The sequence below is a fragment of the Mercurialis annua genome, linkage group LG5, assembly GCF_937616625.2.
Source record: "Mercurialis annua linkage group LG5, ddMerAnnu1.2, whole genome shotgun sequence".
NCBI lineage: Eukaryota > Viridiplantae > Streptophyta > Magnoliopsida > Malpighiales > Euphorbiaceae > Mercurialis > Mercurialis annua.
The window spans coordinates 54,872,502-54,891,492 of NC_065574.1; the positions used below are offsets into that span (position 1 = coordinate 54,872,502).

At 34.5% G+C, this 18,991-nt stretch overlaps 2 protein-coding genes across 3 annotated transcripts; one reads left to right on the top strand and one right to left on the bottom strand.

Annotated features, from left to right (window-relative positions):
• Positions 1–1,778: 1,778 nt before the first annotated feature.
• Positions 1,779–6,650, top strand: LOC126682680 (cyclin-dependent kinase C-2-like). Its single transcript, XM_050378429.1, has 12 exons — positions 1,779–2,005; positions 2,432–2,513; positions 2,750–2,840; positions 2,964–2,993; positions 3,185–3,294; positions 3,388–3,460; positions 3,551–3,671; positions 3,834–3,955; positions 4,350–4,485; positions 4,622–4,679; positions 5,773–5,843; positions 5,919–6,650. The coding sequence occupies exons 1-12, from the start codon at positions 1,905–1,907 to the stop codon at positions 6,421–6,423; spliced, it is 1,500 nt and encodes a 499-aa protein (XP_050234386.1). The 5' UTR covers positions 1,779–1,904; the 3' UTR covers positions 6,424–6,650.
• A 617-nt stretch (positions 6,651–7,267) lies between these two features.
• Positions 7,268–16,094, bottom strand: LOC126680734 (zinc finger CCCH domain-containing protein 38). 2 transcript variants are annotated; one of them, XM_050375916.2, is made up of 6 exons: positions 15,786–16,094; positions 15,132–15,268; positions 14,877–15,028; positions 10,218–10,643; positions 7,792–10,027; positions 7,268–7,562 (listed from the first exon to the last, which is right to left on the bottom strand). In XM_050375916.2, the coding sequence occupies exons 4-6, from the start codon at positions 10,625–10,627 to the stop codon at positions 7,530–7,532; spliced, it is 2,679 nt and encodes an 892-aa protein (XP_050231873.1). In that variant the 5' UTR covers positions 10,628–10,643; positions 14,877–15,028; positions 15,132–15,268; positions 15,786–16,094; the 3' UTR covers positions 7,268–7,529. The 2 variants fall into 2 exon arrangements, with proteins under 2 accessions (XP_050231873.1, XP_050231872.1); XM_050375915.2 differs by having other exon boundaries at positions 15,132–15,273.
• Positions 16,095–18,991: the final 2,897 nt, after the last annotated feature.

Sequence of the window (18,991 nt, forward strand, 5' to 3'; positions counted from 1 at the left end):
TTTACTCTAAAATAAAGGCGAAACGCCCAAAAATCAGAGTATAGATTTACTCTAAAAATAAAAGGAAAACGCCAAAAACAGAGTTTAGATTAACTCTAAAAGCGAAATATCAAAGATGAAAATCAACTCGAAGCAAAATAAAGCGAAAGACGAAAATGTCAAGAAATAGAGGAATGCGAAAGAAAGAAAAACGCCGAAAAATAAGAGAAATGCGAAAGAAAGGCAAAATACCAATCAAAATGAATGCGAAAGATCTCAAAACAAAAGACCGAGTCTAAAATGATTCGGGTAAAAATAAGGCCAAGTGCCAAAATAAGGAGACTCACTCAAATCAAAAGAAATAAGGCTAAATGCCCAAATCAACGAATCACAAACAACTCGCCCAAATCAGAGGAACAAATCTTAGTAAGGAAGGCAGTCCACCCGAAAAGAATTAAAATCAAAGAAAGTCGACGAAATAGATTGAATGACCTGATCTCAAAACGGGCATAAATACCCTATGAGATCAGTGTATTTGTGGAGGAGATTGAAGGACTCATATCTGTCTAATGAAGAAAACAAAAGGAACAAAATGAAAAAGAATTGCAAACAAGAAAAGTTATCTCGAAGAAACAATTACTCATTAAAAGAGTAAACATCAGCTGGAATAAAAGACTTCGAGTAATGAAGATAAAGACAAGCACAAAGAACACAGAAATGTTGAAATCCGAAAACCAAAAGTAAAAGATGAAATACAACAGTTTAAAGATAAAGGAAGATAGAATGAATGGACACATGTCCTACCTTCAAAAAATAACGAATAGATGAACGACACATGGCGAAAAAGGAGAAAAACTGGAATCTTGCTCGAGAAGTAAAAAGGAACGCCAAAATACAAAACGACTCGCCTCAAATAGAGCTGAAATACTCCGAGGTATAAAATACCATGACTTCAGCTCACTTGCGGGGGGCTAATGATGGATACCGAATCCTATTCTACTTATAATGGAGCCGAGTCGCAGGAGATCTATTCTCAGACGACACCAGACTCCCGCCCAAAGGGCCGAATCCACCGGATCCGCCTTGACTGGAATACATCATTCGACATCATAAAGACCGAATCCCTGAGGACTCGGACAAAGCACGTCGACCCCGGGATTCGGATAAGACCAAGATCTACGCATATTCGGAGTATCCGTCCTATTTGGATACAAATTCCAACTTAGGAAGATAACCTCCAATTTAGGAAGACGAGACTGTTTAGGAATATCTTCCTAAATAGGACTCCTGTCTGAATAAGGAAGGACACTCCTAAACAGGGTCAAACCTTACTAAATAGGAATCACTTTCCTACTACAACTCTGCAAGGTATACATTCGACTACTATAAAAAGAGCTTGAGGTATGCCTAAACACACAACTTATAACAAATACAAATATTCTCTCTTAAACCTAAACTGACTTAAGCATCGGAGAGCTAATCGGACAAACCGTCCGATTAGCCATTTACACTGTTTTGCAGGATTAATGCCGTCGAGATGCCGGAATCCATCAGTAACAATACGAAATAGAGTTCCATTGGGAATTTTACAAGTTGAGGGTGTTATTGAAAAAATTTTGAAAGGTTGGTAGTTTTACAGGTGATTAGCCTATAATATATTAAATATTTTTAATTTATCTTATTCATTAAACTAAAATAATTATATAATTTACATTATTTTTTAGAAAAGTGATTAAAATTACTAAAGTAATTTAAAAAGTAAAAATAAGAAAAGTTTGTATATTAGATTGCAATTGCTTGGAACTAATAAACCCTGATTATGTAAAGCTGCAAACCCCGCCCTTCCCTTCTTCTGCTCCCCTTCGCTTGATCAGAAGCACCAATAAAAAAATTGGGGCTGATTTTTACACTTAATTTAAGCAAAAATGGCTACTCCGCAACTAAACGTTAACGAGTCCCCCTCCTGGGGATCAAGAAGTGTCGACTGTTTCGAGAAATTAGAGCAGATTGGTGAAGGCACTTATGGGTACCTTTCTAATTTTATTGTCAGCTTTTCTTTTCATTTGAATCCTACTGCATTATGTTCTGCATGATTCGCGTGTTATTGTTTTGTATAGTCAGGAGCGGAGCTAGGAAGAGCTTATGGTGGGCAGTTGAAAAAATACGAATATATAATCTAATGCTATAGTTTTTCTGCTGTATAATAATAAGCACTGCCCACCTTAAAATTTACGTTTTGTCAATTTTGCCTATCTTACGGAACTTTCATTACAATCTTGCCTGCCTTATCTGGGTCCGCCACTGTGTGTGTATAGTGATATGATAATAATTTGAGAGAGTTTCTTGAGCTTGTTATTATGGTCCGATTTTTGTTTTGGGAAGTCTTATGTGTGGAGTTGTTTTCTTTGATTGATATATTTTGATATGTGGTTTGCTTTTGTTTATCTTGCAGTCAAGTTTATATGGCTAGAGAAAAACTTACGGGCGAAATTGTTGCGTTGAAGAAAATTAGAATGGACAATGAAAGAGAGGGGGTAGTTACTTGTTGCTTTCATGCACTCTCTAATCGGTTTTTGCTATATGAATGACTATGTCGTTAGTAATCTTGTTTTTGAACTTCACGTCCTTCGTATTCTGCTTTTGTAATTATCTATTCTCTGGACTCTATTGTTTGGTTGCTCAAGTTAATAATGATTGTCGGGTTCTCTATTGATTTTGGAAGCAGGTTATATGTTTCAATATTGAAATAAGTTCGATTTTTTCTTTGCAGTTTCCTATAACAGCAATCCGTGAAATCAAAATTCTTAAAAAGCTACATCATGAGAATGTGATTAAGTTGAAAGAGATTGTGACGTCTTCGGGTAAGGCTCAAAACTTTCTCATTGTGTATGAGCGGTGCTGCACTTATGATGCATTTCTTGTTCGCACTGTCACTGTAGGTGCTCTTTCCTTCTGATATCTGAGTTTCTTGGGATTGTTTTTAGGATCTGAGAAGGATGAACAGGGGAAGCCAGGCAAGTGCTCTATGTTGCATGTTTGATATATTTGTTTTTAAATGTGTACATTGGTCCGTGCATATGCAGTTGCATTTGATCGTAATCTGCATATACCTGTGTGATGGTTTATTATGTGTTTGAGGTGTTTTTAGACTTGGTTGGCCTGTTTGACCGCAGTTGATTTCTGACAGCTACATGTGGGATTGCAGATGATAACAAGTATAATGGTGGAATATACATGGTTTTTGAGTACATGGACCATGATTTGACTGGCCTTGCAGACCGTCCTGGGATGAGATTTTCAGTTCCTCAGATTAAGGTACTAGAGTTGATGAATTGTATGATGCTTGACATTGGTGTTGTCCTTTTAGTTTATTATTTGTCAATGACTCTTTCCTTCCTTTCTTTGAAGTGCTATATGAGGCAGCTTTTAACTGGACTTCACTATTGTCATGTAAACCAAGTCCTTCATCGTGATATTAAAGGTTATTAGCAAGCTTTTTGCTATTGAATCATTTCTTACCCTTCTTTTAGATTGGGGCATTCAGCAGCTGATGTGTTTTTTTTTACTTCAGGCTCTAATCTTCTTATAGACAATGAGGGCAATCTAAAGCTGGCAGATTTTGGGCTTGCCCGATCATTTTCAAGTGAGCACAATGCAAATCTTACAAATCGTGTTATAACTTTATGGTACAGGTAACTTTTATACCTTGAATGGACGTTTTGAATTTCGATATGTAAAATTTCCATTATCCTTTAAGAGAGTTTCCCAATCATATTTCTCCTATGAAGTATTCAGGGTTAAAAAAAAAAGAATGTTAACATGAATTAACCTTTAAATTATTTTATTTTGAGCAGACCGCCTGAGTTGCTGCTTGGGGCGACAAAATATGGTCCAGCTGTTGACATGTGGTCTGTTGGCTGTATTTTTGCTGAACTTTTGTATGGCAAACCAATTTTTCCTGCAAAAGATGAGGCAAGTGTATTTGCTGGTTGATTGTTTTATTGCCAATTTCGGAAACAACATTGCTGCATGACATAAGTACAAAAAACACCTTTGACTCTGGCGTATTTGTGTCAGAATTTGATGATGCAATACTGATTGATGTGCGTTTTAGAGCATGGGGATTTAGGACATGTTCTTTTATATGGATTTGATTACCACCCCATATGGGAGGTATCCCATGGACAAATCACATGCGATAGAATGTGCTAAATTTTTTGAGATGTGTTTGATAAACTTGTATTCCTATTTCCTTATGATATAAGAGAAGCATACCCTTAGAAAACTATGTAATACAATTTTAAGAAAGTCCTTTTCTGCATCACTAGTTTTCACAACTGATATCATTTTAATGCTCTTACTGTAGCCAGAACAATTAAATAAGATTTTTGAGTTGTGTGGAGCACCAGATGAGGTTATCTGGCCAGGGGTTACTAAAATTCCCTGGTATAACAATTTTAAGCCAACTAGGCCAATGAAGAGACGTATCAGAGAGGTTTTCAGACAGTAAGCTATAAACTTATGCTTATCTATGCTTTAAATCTAATCTATCAAATGTTTGAATTTACATGAGGTATAATGAATTCTGTGTCCTTTCCTCACTGTTTCCTTCCCTACTTTGTTTTCTTTTATTTTTATATAGTTTTGACCGTCATGCTTTGGAGTTATTGGAGAAAATGCTAACTCTTGATCCAGCTCAGGTATTTTCTTCATTACATTATTTCTTCATTTTGTTTAATTTCATGCTTCAAGCACAATTTTGTGTATCTTTTGACACTGATAAGGTATCTGAATTCTTCTTAAAATAGTGAGATTATTTGTTGAATATAGTTGCAGGTTATATCATTTTGAAATGTTTTTTTGTTTTGAAAGCTATACCTTAAATATGTACTATGGTTGCATATTCTCAGTCTATTAAAATGTCTCACCAGGTGTAGGAAGTGAAATTATTTGCACTACTTTAACATAAATACATTTTCTTTATTATAATATTAAGGTTTATTAGGAGCATGCATTCAATTGACTTGTGTTCTCCTTAAGTACAATGCTGAAGGAAATATTGCTTGAATAAGTTTTTATTAAATAAACTGCTATTTCTATTTTGGGATGAATGACCTTGCTAGTGTCGTTCTAGATATTAATATTTTGAATTTTGACTGGAATCTTAATTTCACTTGCCCACACTAGGGCACACTTAAAAGAATTTGGACATTAAGAATTAAGCAAAATAACTTATACATGATACATTAGCTAAGATTAACCCTCCCGATCGCATTAAAAAAGAAAGATACTATTTCAGAACTTCTACTCTCTATAGGAGAAAATCACAATAATCATTAACTACAATTTCCGGCTCTATTTAGTCTCATTTTCCTCGTTCTGGCAAAATTGTAACACTATAATATTTGAATTGACTGCAAGAAGCAGTACATAGAGGCATTGAGGAAGGCACACCCTATGAATTCTTTTTAATCTTTCTTCCTCTTTTCTCTCTCTTTTGCTTTATCCTCTGATTAGGCGCTCTTAAACTTGCATGTGTTTGTTACAAATTGATTTCAGTTTTTGGATGTTAAAAATTGGCCTGATAAATAGGTTGCTTCTTGTGTTGTGAGGATTCTATTTGTAACTTCTGAATCAAATATACAAGTGATTAATGATGTTAGCTGTGTAAAATCCAGGGCTTCAAATGTAGGATTAGATTACTGCTGTATGATATATTACCATTTTTAAAAACTCTGCTGGAGAAATACATGCTGACATTTGATATCATGGATTTAAATCGCGTAAACACAGAGAATAGCTGCCAAGGATGCACTTGATGCTGAGTACTTCTGGACTGATCCATTGCCCTGTGACCCCAAGAGGTGTGGATTCCTGCTTTCTTCGCTGTATAATCATTGCGACCTAGTTTTCTAACCTGGTGTTCTTTTTTTATTCAGTATACCCAAATATGAATCATCGCATGAATTTCAAACAAAGAAAAAGAGGCAGCAGCAACGGCAGCTTGAAGAAAATGCAAAACGTCAGAAGTTGCAACATCCACAGCAGCATGGCCGTCTTCCACCGATTCAGCAGTCCGGACAGCCACATTTGCAAATGAGGTCTGGCCCTAATCAGCCCAATCATAATTCTCAGCCTCCAGTTGCTGTAGGGCCTAGTACTCACCATTATGGGAAACCTCGTGGACCTGCTGGTAGATACCCCGCAAGTGGAGGATACAACCAGCCGAATCGTGGAGGCCAAGGTGGAGGCTTTGGAAGTGGGCCTTATCCACCGCAGGGGCGAGTACCACCTTATGGTTCAACTGGCATGCCTGGTGCTCCTCGTGGTGGAGTTGGTGCTCCAATTCATCCTCAAGGTGCTCCGTATGGCAGTGCAGGCGCTGGTCGTGGCTCGAACATGATGGGTGGAAACCGCAACCAGCAGTACAGTTGGCAACAGTAGTGCCATTTCTTTACTAAAATGTAGTATAAGCAGTTCACAGTTGAAGGCCTTCAATGAGATTCTGAGATATGTAAACAAATTGGCTACATTTTTTCTGAATTGCTGTGCGCAATTGCTAGAGATGCACTGTTTCAATCAGAGCTGTGCATTGGTTCTGTTGTCAGTTTGGTTGATGAATGGTTGAAATTAAATTAATCAAAATTAGAACCAAATTCGTTTATTTTTAATCATTGAAGGGCTATTAATCTGGTTTCGAACATCTTCCAGATGTACATAATCTGATCCCATTCAGCTAATATCAGATTTGGTTAGTATGTATTGTAGAAACTTTTCTGCTTCTTTGTTGTTATTTTTTTCGTGTAAATTTTTATTTCAGTCAAGTTTAGAGTTGTTTTTGGACTTGCATTTTAGAAGTTCTTGGTCGATCATGAATTTTCTAATAATTAATTAAAGACCATGAATGCTAGTGTCGTTTATTTCAAACGATATTTGTAATTTCTAATGCTTTAAAAGCTTGAATAAGTTGATTTAAAAAGAAAAAATCAAACCGAATACGGTTCAGATTTGGAACATTATATATATATATATATATATATATATATATATATATATATATATATATATAGAGAGAGAGAGAGAGAGAGAGATATTGTGTTGATTTGAGTTGTTAATCAAGCAAATCTTGATTCTTTCCAACTTGTAGCCATTGATCTGTCTTCAAAGATACCCACAGTGCACATGTGGAACAGGAATGATACCTAAAATATGAATATGGAAAAAGCAAAGACCACAAGAAGACCATACCAGCAAAGAGAACACTGATGAATGAATCTAACCCGAAAAAGAAGAGTAAAAATAGTGCACAGCAGTAAAATATCAAAAAAAAATAAAGAAGTTTCGGTACATAAACTTTCAAACAAAAAGCTAAGGTTAATCTACAGGTTGGAGTCGAAAGGTTACCAAATCTTGATTCTAACTCAAACACGAACAAGAAAAACTGTTGCTCTAGAGTCTAGGTGATGCATCATCATAATAAATTCACAAGAAATAGTATGAGCTTTACTATTTAACATGGAAATATTACGAAAGACTAGAGGTTCCTTGTTTCATTTATCCTTCTGAAGTTTCTCCACATAAGCCTGCAACCCAACCAAAGGGAAAACATAAATACATGTAATATGAAAAAGTACAGAGACTGTAAGCACATGGTTTACCAGCATCTATCCTACAATAGGTTTCAGGGTGAAACAATATTATAGATCAGAAACAACATCAGAAATTGCATCAATATAATTAATTATTATTTATTAACGAAACTAGCACTACTTGGAAAAAAAAATAACATAAATCAAGTAAATTGCAGCCCACCTGTACAAGTTTGGTCAGCTTTGGCTTTGAAAATGAAAGATACTGCTGAATTTTCTCTTGCGTTTGAGGAATACTAGCTCCCTGCATTGTGCTCGTAACTTTGTCTACTACTTTCTTCACTATGTTTTTGTATACATCCTTGCCCATTTGACCTTCCTTCCATGCGGGTTTCAAAAGATCCTTCACAAACTCCACAAGTGCAAATTTAAACGTTCGAATCCCCTTAGCATCTTTGCCTTTTTTGCCCTCATCATTTTTTTCATCTCCATCAGTGTTCTCTGGATTATCATTCTCTTGTCCAGTCCTGTCCTCTACTTTCCCGCTCTCCTCAGTCACCACTCTATTGTTTTCCTTGGTTTCTTTGGATATTGCACCTGATTCCACCTCATTTAATTTGTTAGCAGTCTCGCTAGGTTCCTTCAAACTGCATAATAAATTGTGGTTTGGCGCAGCCGCAACAAATGGAGGCGATAAGCTTTTAGATGAAATTTTCAACTTCCCATCTGCAACATTGTTCTCTACAGTGAGGTTAGGCAACAGACCTGTGGGATTGTTATTGTTGACACCATGCTTCTCAAGTTCAACGCTGTCACATATAGGATCATACTGCTTCTGCTTCCCCACAGTTTCATTTGGTTGCATGTCAAATACAGAATCTGATTTCACCAGACCCTCAGAGTTTGCAAATGATGGCATTTCTGTACCATTATGGGGATGAGAAGTATGAGCAGCGTAAAGTTGTGGAAGCTGCTGTCCGGTTGCAAGTAACTGAGCTAAAGAGGCTGAGATGTTTGTAAGCTGTGTGAGTTGCTCATTGCTTACCATGGTCTGCGAAATCGGAACTCCAGAATTCACTTGGAATGCATTTGCTTCCCCAACATCCAGCTTATTGATCGTCTTTCCTTCCGGAAGCAGTGTTTGACATTGAGGATTTATAATACCTCTTTCTCCTGATGTCAGGATTGATACTTGAGTGTGTCCACCCATATTTACACCTGAATGAGGTAAAACACTTAAATTCAAGCTGCTCTGATTGAAGCTAGGTGCTGACATGGTATTGGAAAAGATACCACCATTAGAATTGACAGTTTTCCCAGTTGGACTCTTGTCATCATGTCGTGGAGCAACGGTATTGAAATCTCTTAAACTGTAGTCGGGTGGTTTGGCAAATATTTCATTTATCAGTGATGGTATAACTGCACTATTATTATGCACCTGACCTGAAGCTTCTCGAATTAAATCGGGATCAGAACTGATTAAAGAAGCACTCTCTTTTTTATCAATATGGTTGGCAGGTCGGACTTTGTAATTCCAATCAGGGGACATGTCCATATCAACGAGCAAATTCTCATCAGCTCTTTGCTGTGAACCAAGCATGCTATCAGTGGCATTCTCCGTCTTGCACCGTGAAGTCTCCTTTTTCTCAGACACAGCCATTTTATGATCAATTAATGATTCACCAAGTGTCTTATTTTCCACCAAACGATCCCATCTATCATCAGCAGACCATGACGTGCCCCTTTGATCAGGAGCACCCATAGTTCCAATTTTATCATTATCCAACTTCCCAGCATCTGAAGTACTTGTAGCATTCCATTTTGGAGCATTCCACTCTTTTCCCATCTCATCATTATGTGGAAATCTACTATCCCGAAATCTCTCAGGACTTGCATGAGCTTGAGACTGAGCCTGATGAGAAAACCTGCAAAATTTTCCATTCCTACAATTACCTGCAGCAAAAAATCTGCAGGGAATCTCAGCTGGTCGGCGAATTTCACGGTCACCATGTCTCTCTGGAGATGCATCTCTATGCCTTCTGTCATTATTTCTTTCTCTAGTTAACTCAATGGAAGACCCCCTACCGGTTGGCGTATGGGAGGCACTGTCATGGGGAAACCTGCAAGATGCACCTCTCCTACAGCTTCCTTTAAGAAAGTCACTGCAACAATCAGTAGGCCTTCCACTCCCGGCTGGGTACTCTCTAGAATCATGGGCGGCGGGATATTTTGAAGTTGCAGGTTTTCTATGTCTTTCCCATTCATCCTCATAAGCCTGTGTACCTTGGTGAAGAAATTGACAGTGATTACCCCTCCTACATCTCCCAGAAGCAAAATCTTTACATATTTGAGATGGTACACCTGATCTGCTTCTGCTTCTTTCATAAAGTCCTGGTTCTCGCCCAAACCCACGGTCTGGACTTCTACTCCTGCTCCGACTTTGGCTCGGGCTTCTGCTTCTGAAAATAAGTCAATGGCAGCATGAATATTTAATACCAACCAACCATATAGAGCAACATTCATTGTATTCAACTAAGAATTAAAAAAAGCAGCAAGTACATGATCAGTTGAGTTATAGGATTAAATGCGGTTATGCGACGAAGTATCTACTAGGTATAAACAGGACAGCTAAGATGCTAAGAGCTATACCTTCTAGATCTTTTCCATTCATTTCTAGGAGAGTTGTGATGTGTCTGCTGTCTCCAATCATCAAGACCAGGAGACATTCTTGTCCCATAACTTTCTTCTTCCTCCCACGAGGTCATTGCTTTTGAACTTCTTCTGTGGTCTTCATTAATGTAATCATCCCTATGAGAGCCTCTTCTTCCAGGTAAAGGTTCCAGGTCAGACCATTTGGCACGATTGCCGCCAGCTCCTTCGGGAGAGATCCAGTCACGTTGCAAATCTTTGTCACGGAAAGGTAGACCTGCTTTTCCAGACCGTCCCTTTTCATGCACACTATCAGGCGGACTACGAGATTCTTCTTGCAAATCCCACTTAGAACTGCGTCTTCGGCCACTTCCACTCATTGTGCCATAAGCAGGATCCCCCTTTCTCATTCAAGAGGAGTACAATCTGGAACAAGCAGAAGAAGTAAATAAAAGAGCTGAACATATATATAACATATGACTTTTTTATTTCTAAATTCTTAGAAAAATGCAACATTCTTTAACTGTATAAGTTCTTATCCTACTGAAGGCAATCATGACAATTAGCAGAAAAATTATAACCAAATATGGTCCAGTTAATAATTTTCAAAATTGTAGCATAATATAGAGTTAACGACACAGAATACAGACTATAAACATCCAAAGAATTGCCTTACTACTAGATAAAGCACAGTTTACATGCTAATGTGAAATTGATCTTCTCTTCCATGTTACGAATAGCCACAAACTAACCAAAAGAAGAAGAGGATGTCATTCCCATGCATTAAAGAAACAGAAGAAGAAGAAGAGAAAGAAATCTAATGCTCAGTAACTTCATAATCCAAAAGGTAAAGTTAAGCCAGATACCACTTAACAATTCAGTTTAAAACATGGTACAACGGATCTAAACTTTATATACCAGAATTATCCACTCTCAGTTTCTCATTTTGTTTCAGATTACAACCACCACTTAAACCAATATTTTTGTTATTGTCCAAGACCAAATTTTATTCATATTATATGAAAGCCTGATCATGTTTCAAATTGCATTCTATATGCAGCTGAATAACAGAACTAGTGCTTTGTCCACGCATTTAATCAAAGCTATATTGTTGAAACGTTATATATCTGACATTGCGGACGCACAAATGCAGAGGTTCTTTCAATTAAAATACAGAGTTTCTAAGAGTTTTGCTTATAGATAGATTTTACTCAATCGTTAACTTGGCAAGCTTCAAACTTTGAACCGAAAATAATGGTGACACCTAGCACTCTTAAGAGTCATGAAAGGTTCCTCAACATTATAATTGAAACACTATAACAATTTAGTGATGAAGAATGCAATGTACTCACAACTAAAATAGTTTAATTTTCACCAGAAATCAAATATGAAAGTTGAGGAATGATATGAAATTTAATAGTAAGATTTTACAAATACAAGTATGCTATCAACTTGAGTTTCCTACTAATACAATCCTTGAATGAAGAATAACAATTGTGACTCACAACTAAAATAGTTTAATTTTTACCAGAAATCAAATATGAAAGTTGAGGACCATAGAATGATATGAAATTTAATAGTAAGATTTTACAAATACAAGTATGCTATCAACTTGAGTTTCCTACTAATACAATCCTTGAATGAAGAATAACAATTGTGAATGAGTTCTCCTATAAACAAGATTGTCCCGGTCACTGCAGCCAAGGTTAGGCTCATAAAGGAAAAGAAACTGCATCATTCGTTCTCTCTTAAAGAGTTCACCCTCGGATACTAAAGTGCACACTTTCAAGAGGCTCACAAATCAACATGTAAAATATTATAGATCACATGCTTCTATCCATCATCTTCAACAAGCAGAATAATCAGCAAGCTTAACAATTTCCACATTATCACTGGCAACTTTCATGTCCATTTTCAGTTATTACGATGATAGTTTACTTATAGCACATTGCCAATAAGCATGCCCATGCTCTGATATTTTTAAGAAGCAAACATATGATCTTTCACTTCTCATATTGAGAATGTTTGAGAGTGCAACAGTTCATTGGAATATTATATTTCTCAGTGAAAGCTTGCAACTTCCTGGTCCATAGAAGACCGTTTTTATTTTTCAATACAATCCTTATGCCATAGCTAAGTTCACCAAGATATCTTGTGATGCGCTGTATTTCCTCATCAAATTTACACCCAGAAAACTAGCTTATGAAACTCTGTCATAAAAATAACATCCTTGTCGCCCTGGGAAAGAGCACACAACTTAGTACAACTCGCTTTCATATCACTAAGAGCACATTTTCCAATCATTAAATGTCTTAACAAAAACCAGATAGTGCTAGCGAATGTCAACAAAGTTATGCCACTGACCCATGACTTCTTCAAACAAGCAAGTGCCATTCTATAGTCTATACATTAAAATAGCCAAAAGATGTTACCAGGTTAAGCTAATCATCGAAGCTTTTAAGTTCAATCTCCCTATTAAATTCAGGCAAATCAATCTCTATACGACAGACAAGCAAGCTTAGGTTATGGAAGTGAAGCCTAAAGCAGCAGGCTCATATTATCAAAATCAGCTTACTGCAGATGGGCCATGAAACCTGTTCAATCTAATGTCCACGAAAATTTTGTAAGAAAACTACTCAACTACATTCATTTTTTTCACTGCAATATATTAGAAAGTTGACCTCCTTTTTTTATAGCTAGTTAGTAAAGTTGATTATTAATGATACAGACAAATCATCAATCGAATGTCGACCAATCTATTTTTTCTCATAATCAATTCTGTTTCGTAACTCTAGTCAACTCCTTGAATATCTCTTCATAGTGCATATTGCATTGTCTAAAAAACATATGTAGCAAGGGACTGTATTGGCCCAATCTTTATTTTAAGTGGCCATGGCTTTTATGGTTAAATTTGCAAATCACAAGTCCAAAATTTGAGGCTCTAGAAATCATAAGTTTCACCAAAATGCAATTATATTTGTTGATGTGAATGCCTCCAGTTTTTGTATCTTCTTTCCATTTTTAATCTTTCAATTTCAAAATTACATAATGAAATGGTATTTGCAAAAAAATCCTCAAGGGAGAACTAAAAAGGGATTATCAGAGTTATCAGCCTGACATTGTAACTTTGAAGATCTTTGAATGCATGGACATTAGAAAGGAAAATATATCAATGGAAAGATACCTAATGGATGTCCAATTAGCGCATGAAAGGGCATTACATATAACAAGAGGAAAAGAATTTCAAAAAAGAAAATTCCCATGCTAGAGACAAACTATGCGAGCATTTCTGAGCTAAAATCAATGTACTCCACAACTTTCTAGCATTCAAAAATCAAATTGGTCATTCAGATTTTATACAAGGACAAAACGGTTTAGCTTTTCATTAAACGATCTCAGTTTTTCCTAATATCGATAAAGATTAGCAAACTGTAGAACCTTTGAAAGCAGTAACAAAACATGGTGAACAGCTATTCTTCAACTTGTAGAAGCTAAAGACACTGATGAAATACGAATGCCCTTCTAACCTTTTAGAAAACTGATTCCATCAAAATTCTCTAACAATAGCTGCTAGATCACTCTATAGATTCTCTTATTTTCATGTAGGAAAGACAAATCATAGAATCGATACTTAAGCATAAAAAGAAGAGAAAATGATAAACTTAAAACCATAAATTGGACAAAGCTTGCGTGCCAAAAAAAATGAGAGAAGGGAAGAGAAGAATAAAAAGTTGAAAAGGGGAAAAAAGTTTATTGAGATGCAAGTTGGAAGAGTTTATGGCTTTGAAAATTTAGGCTTATCACCTTAACAGACATTCTGGCTGCAAGATCCTGATATTATATTTGACTACTTGGCAAGTACATTATGCATATGTAGACCTCTTTAACCAACAATTGACACAACCTAATCAACAGAATTTCAAAAAGTCAAATTGTTTTATTTCCTTTTACCCCCTTGGAAACTGATTTACACATAAATTCTAAGTTTGAGCAACATTTAATGTTATCAATTTCAGGTTTCAGTCACTGAGTTGAAAAAAATAACATTTTGCATCAACCTTCATGTAACATGTTTACCCTGTCGAAGCATATGACTACATAAGTTAGGTGCATTTCACCAGGAACCTACAAATGTACAATCAGTGTACATTTACCACGTTTCTCATATATACAGAATCTCAAACTAATATTTTCCGTCATCATCGCAACAAAAACTGATTTACATGTATAATTTTGCCTTCTTGAAGCAAGAAAACCAAGTTTGCTATGACTTTCAAATTTCAACTGCTCCTAACTCTATTAGAAATTTGCACCAACTTCACAGAACATCCTTTTATTCAGACAACTCTGTTAAGAATATAAAACTACAACCTTTCCGCAAAGCAGCACCAAGCTCATCTATTAAAATTGTAGTAATTGAGTACAATTTAGCCAAAGATCATATATCAGCATCGATTAAGGTCCTATTGGATTCATTTGTTTGAAGAAAGTATACAACTTCTATTAGCCAAAGACAAAAGTGTCACTTTGTTGATCTACAGATAATATCAAAAAAAAAATATCAGACAAATAAAGGCTCTAATGCAAAGGTCTCCAGTTCCAATTAAGTACCAAAGAAACAAACATTGGTATAAAGTTTAAGTTAATTATGAAACTAACCCTCTTTCTTTCTCCAAATTTCTTGAAAATGGATATCAGCTGCTTCAGTCGGATTCTGACAAAAGGAAAAGCAGAATACCAACTCCTCTTCGGCAAAGTTACAACTCAACAGTCCGTCTCTATTAAGTCCGTCGGGCAAGTTGAGAATCAATCTGCAGAAAACAGTTGTGCAAGAAAGTAAAATAAATGGTACAAATATCAAAGTGTTCATTGTGTATAATATAAACAAAACTAATTACAAAGGAAGGTAGTCACCTGCAAAGGGAGCTGTCCGATAACACCCTTATAAAGGTTACAAGATCCAAATGTAGTAGCAAATAGCAACAAATCTTCCGGGACAAGAAAAGATGCTGTCTGATTCTCCTAATTATAACTGGAAATCCACTTCAATTCTGCTCTGCAAGGAGCTCAAACAATTAGGACTACTCGATTATCTCAACCAACAAAATGAAAAATACCAATGACATACTATTATAAGTAGCGAAAACTCTTCGAGTTCTACATTTCATCATTCTGTAAAAAATATTGTTTCTCCATTTCATTTCAGCCTTTTCCATATCCATGTTACGCAACATAGCTCGTACGAATTCAAATTAAGCAAAAACTAATGCAAAAAATCCCATTTTTAAAAATGAGAATACTCTTACAGAAATCAAATGATAAAACAGCCAAAAAACAAACAATACCAACAACAAAAAAGACATTAACCCTCTAAACCTAACAGACATGCCAAATTCAATTAAACCCTAAAACCAAGCAAATATGAAAATTAACACACAAACCCCCAATGCCAAATTTGTCCCCTTTAAAACTGAATTAACTATAAAATCCACTAATTAGACGACCAATCAAACCAAAAGACTCCAAATTTTCCACTCAATAAAAACAGAAAACTAATAAAAATCTCACCTTGAATTCAGATTCTTGAACTTTCAAGAGCTCATAAACCCTAAAAATGGAGAATCATGAAAGCGAACCCAAAAAAGAAAATTAAAAAGTAATCTGATTTCAGTTGCAGACAGATAAATTAAAACAAAACAAAAAGGTGAAATCTTTGAGTTGAGTAAGTGGTAGTGAGAGTGGTCGGTTTTTGAGAGAGAAAAAAGTGAGAGCGGGAGATAAAAGAAAAGAAAAACAAAATTAATGTTAGGGCAAAAGACTTAAGCTTTCATCTTTATTTTGTTCAAAATCAAAAACATTTTGTGTCTAATTGGGGGAGTGAGGTTATTTCATATAGGCTTAATCATTAAAAAAAATCCCTTTGCCCCTTTTTCAAATACACTCTAACGTTGTAATTTTATTAGTTGCACCATAATTCGCACCTTTGATTTTCAATTGCATCCTCAAATACTAAATTGATCTCTTCTCCATTTAAAAAAAGTTAAAATAAGTCATCTTTTTTAACTTTTTGTGTGGAAAAGAGTTCAAACGAGTACTTTATAAGAATTTTTATGAATTTTCTCGAATGAAAAAGAGTCCAATTTGATTTTGAGGATGGAATTGAAACCTAAAGATGCGAATTAGAATGCAGCTGACAAAATTGTAACGTCAAAATGCAACTGAAAAGGGGCTAAAAGGTGGGACGTTTTTTTTGGTGATTAAGCCTTTCATATAGTAATAAAATAAATAGCTAAAATTTTCTTCATTTTTTTGTTTTAGTTGATTTAAAATTCATTGAAGAAGCACGTATCAATTTTAATTCATATGCAAATTAAGACTAAGAGTTAAAGTAAACCTGTTTTAAAATTAAAGATGAAATCACTTAGAAGGTATATCAATTTTATTTTTTTATATGTTGATTGTATGTTTATATAAAAAAATTTGTGTATTTTCTTTCGGAAAGATTTATTTGTTAGCTTTTAAATAAAAAAAATAGTTGATCTTCTATTAAAGAGAAAATAATTTAATTCTTACTATAATTGAGTAGTTATATAATTTTAATATTTTTTACTAGGCGCTATGTGAATAATATGTATGTTATTGTATATCATATTACTAAGAATGATTTATTTTCTAAATTTTTACACTTATAACTGCGTGAAGTTAATGGAAAATTATTTTTTTGCGAAGAAAAGTACAAATTAAAATGACTATTACATCATATTATATAACTATTTCAATTAAATTATAATGTCGAATATATATATATATATATACTACAATTGAATATTAAAAGAGTGGAAAATGTGATTGGCGAATCAGATGTTTTGGATGTTACATTGGAGTTGCGGAATCTGAATTTGGTGAACTCGGATTTCTTGATTGAAGACTATTTAGTTTTAGTGAAATAATGTATTAATTTAATTATTTTCATAAGATGATTTGCAAATCAGGTGCGTATGTTAGCACTATATATTCATTTTATATCGGGTTATCAGGAGTGATTTTCAAACTTTTCTGAATTCAAATATCATTGCTTTAGATACTTGATCAATAAAATCCTTCTATTCTCAGAGAAAATAAGTAAAGGATTAAACTAGAAATAGAAAATATGCTTATAAAAGGGTACAATATAAAGAACTTCATAATTATTATTTACAATTACATAATATGAGGATATACGTAATCATATTCAAAGATATTTTTAAATAATTTTGCAATAAACTTTAAAAGAATCAGGTTACTTTTCTGTTAAGTTCTTAATATATAAAATATTAGCTATATTTGAATAGTAATTCATAACTTGTAATTTCACCATGCACTAACATTATTATTAATATATAATACATTTAATTTTAGTATTTTTTTTTAACAAAGGCTAAAACTTTCATTGATGAAAATGAAAATTACATAGATGAATGGTTCTTCAACAAATTAAAAGAACTATTCTAAAATAATGATGAGAGCTGTTAATACGGTTATCGATTAGGGCTTTTTCAACCATCAAAAGGTTACCAAAAACATACATGGTTCAAATTGAAAATACGATCTTGAAACGCTTGATTCTTGAAACTTCAAACTTTCCAAATTCTATCTTCAATATAGATCCATTAGTGATCTTCCAATTTTTAGATCTATAAAAACATAGATCTAAAGCTCGAACGGATCAAGAGAAGTTAAAGACTTTATTCAATCAAAATAACATTCAAATAAACACTTTAGAAAAAAATTTATTGCAACAAAAAAAGTATATCTGCGATTAATAATACTATGGGCGGAGAGAAAATGATTTTCCGGTTAACCGGAAAAATCATCATCTCCCACCCTTTTTTTTTTGAAAAAGATTAATTTTTTTTTTGAAATTAAGAGAAAGATTAATGTACTTAGTAGTATATATTTGCAATTTCAATGCAAACCCCATAAGGTTTCTGTACATTGTCGTTTTTATTTGAGAAATTTTTGTGCTATTTTTTTTGTTTTTAATCTATTTAGGGAAAAGGATCAAGTTAGTCCATAACGTTTAGTCTATAGATCAAATAGACCCTCATCGTTCCAAAAGATGCAATGAGAACCCTAACATTTTTAAATTGTATCATTTAAGCCCTCTTTAGGGGTCCTCGTTGATACGATTTAACAAACGTTAGAGTCCTCGTTGACCCCTAAGGAGGGTTTAGATGATACAATTTAAAAATATTAGGAGTTTATTTGATCCTTTTAAAACTTTGAGAGCTTACTTGATCCATAAGTTAAATGTTAGGTTCTATTTTTTCTGATCCTTCTGCATATAATTTTTTTTCCTCCAATCACATAAAAATAAAAAATTAAATAATTAGAAAAACTATAAAAACAAAAAAATAATACAAAAACTTCCGCGATAAAAATGGTGTAGCACATGAACCTCCGCAAGCGTTTAGCGCAATTTCAAACTCAAAACGTTTGGTAAGCCTACATAATTATTAGCTTTTACTTATATTTCTTAGAGTCTCCGAGTTCGACCCTTTGCTCAAAGGAGTTAGCCTTGATATATTTTTACTACTATATAACCAAAAATACAAATACTACAAAATTACAGAGGAAAAAAAGAGACGCCAACAGATTCTTAAAGTTGGCCTTCAATATTATAATCTTGTGCTTCATTTCTTACCTTTAAAATCTTGCCAATTTGGTAATTAACTCTTAATTCATTTCCTCATAAATATATTTATCTATTGTTTCTCGAAAAATTCTTAGATAGA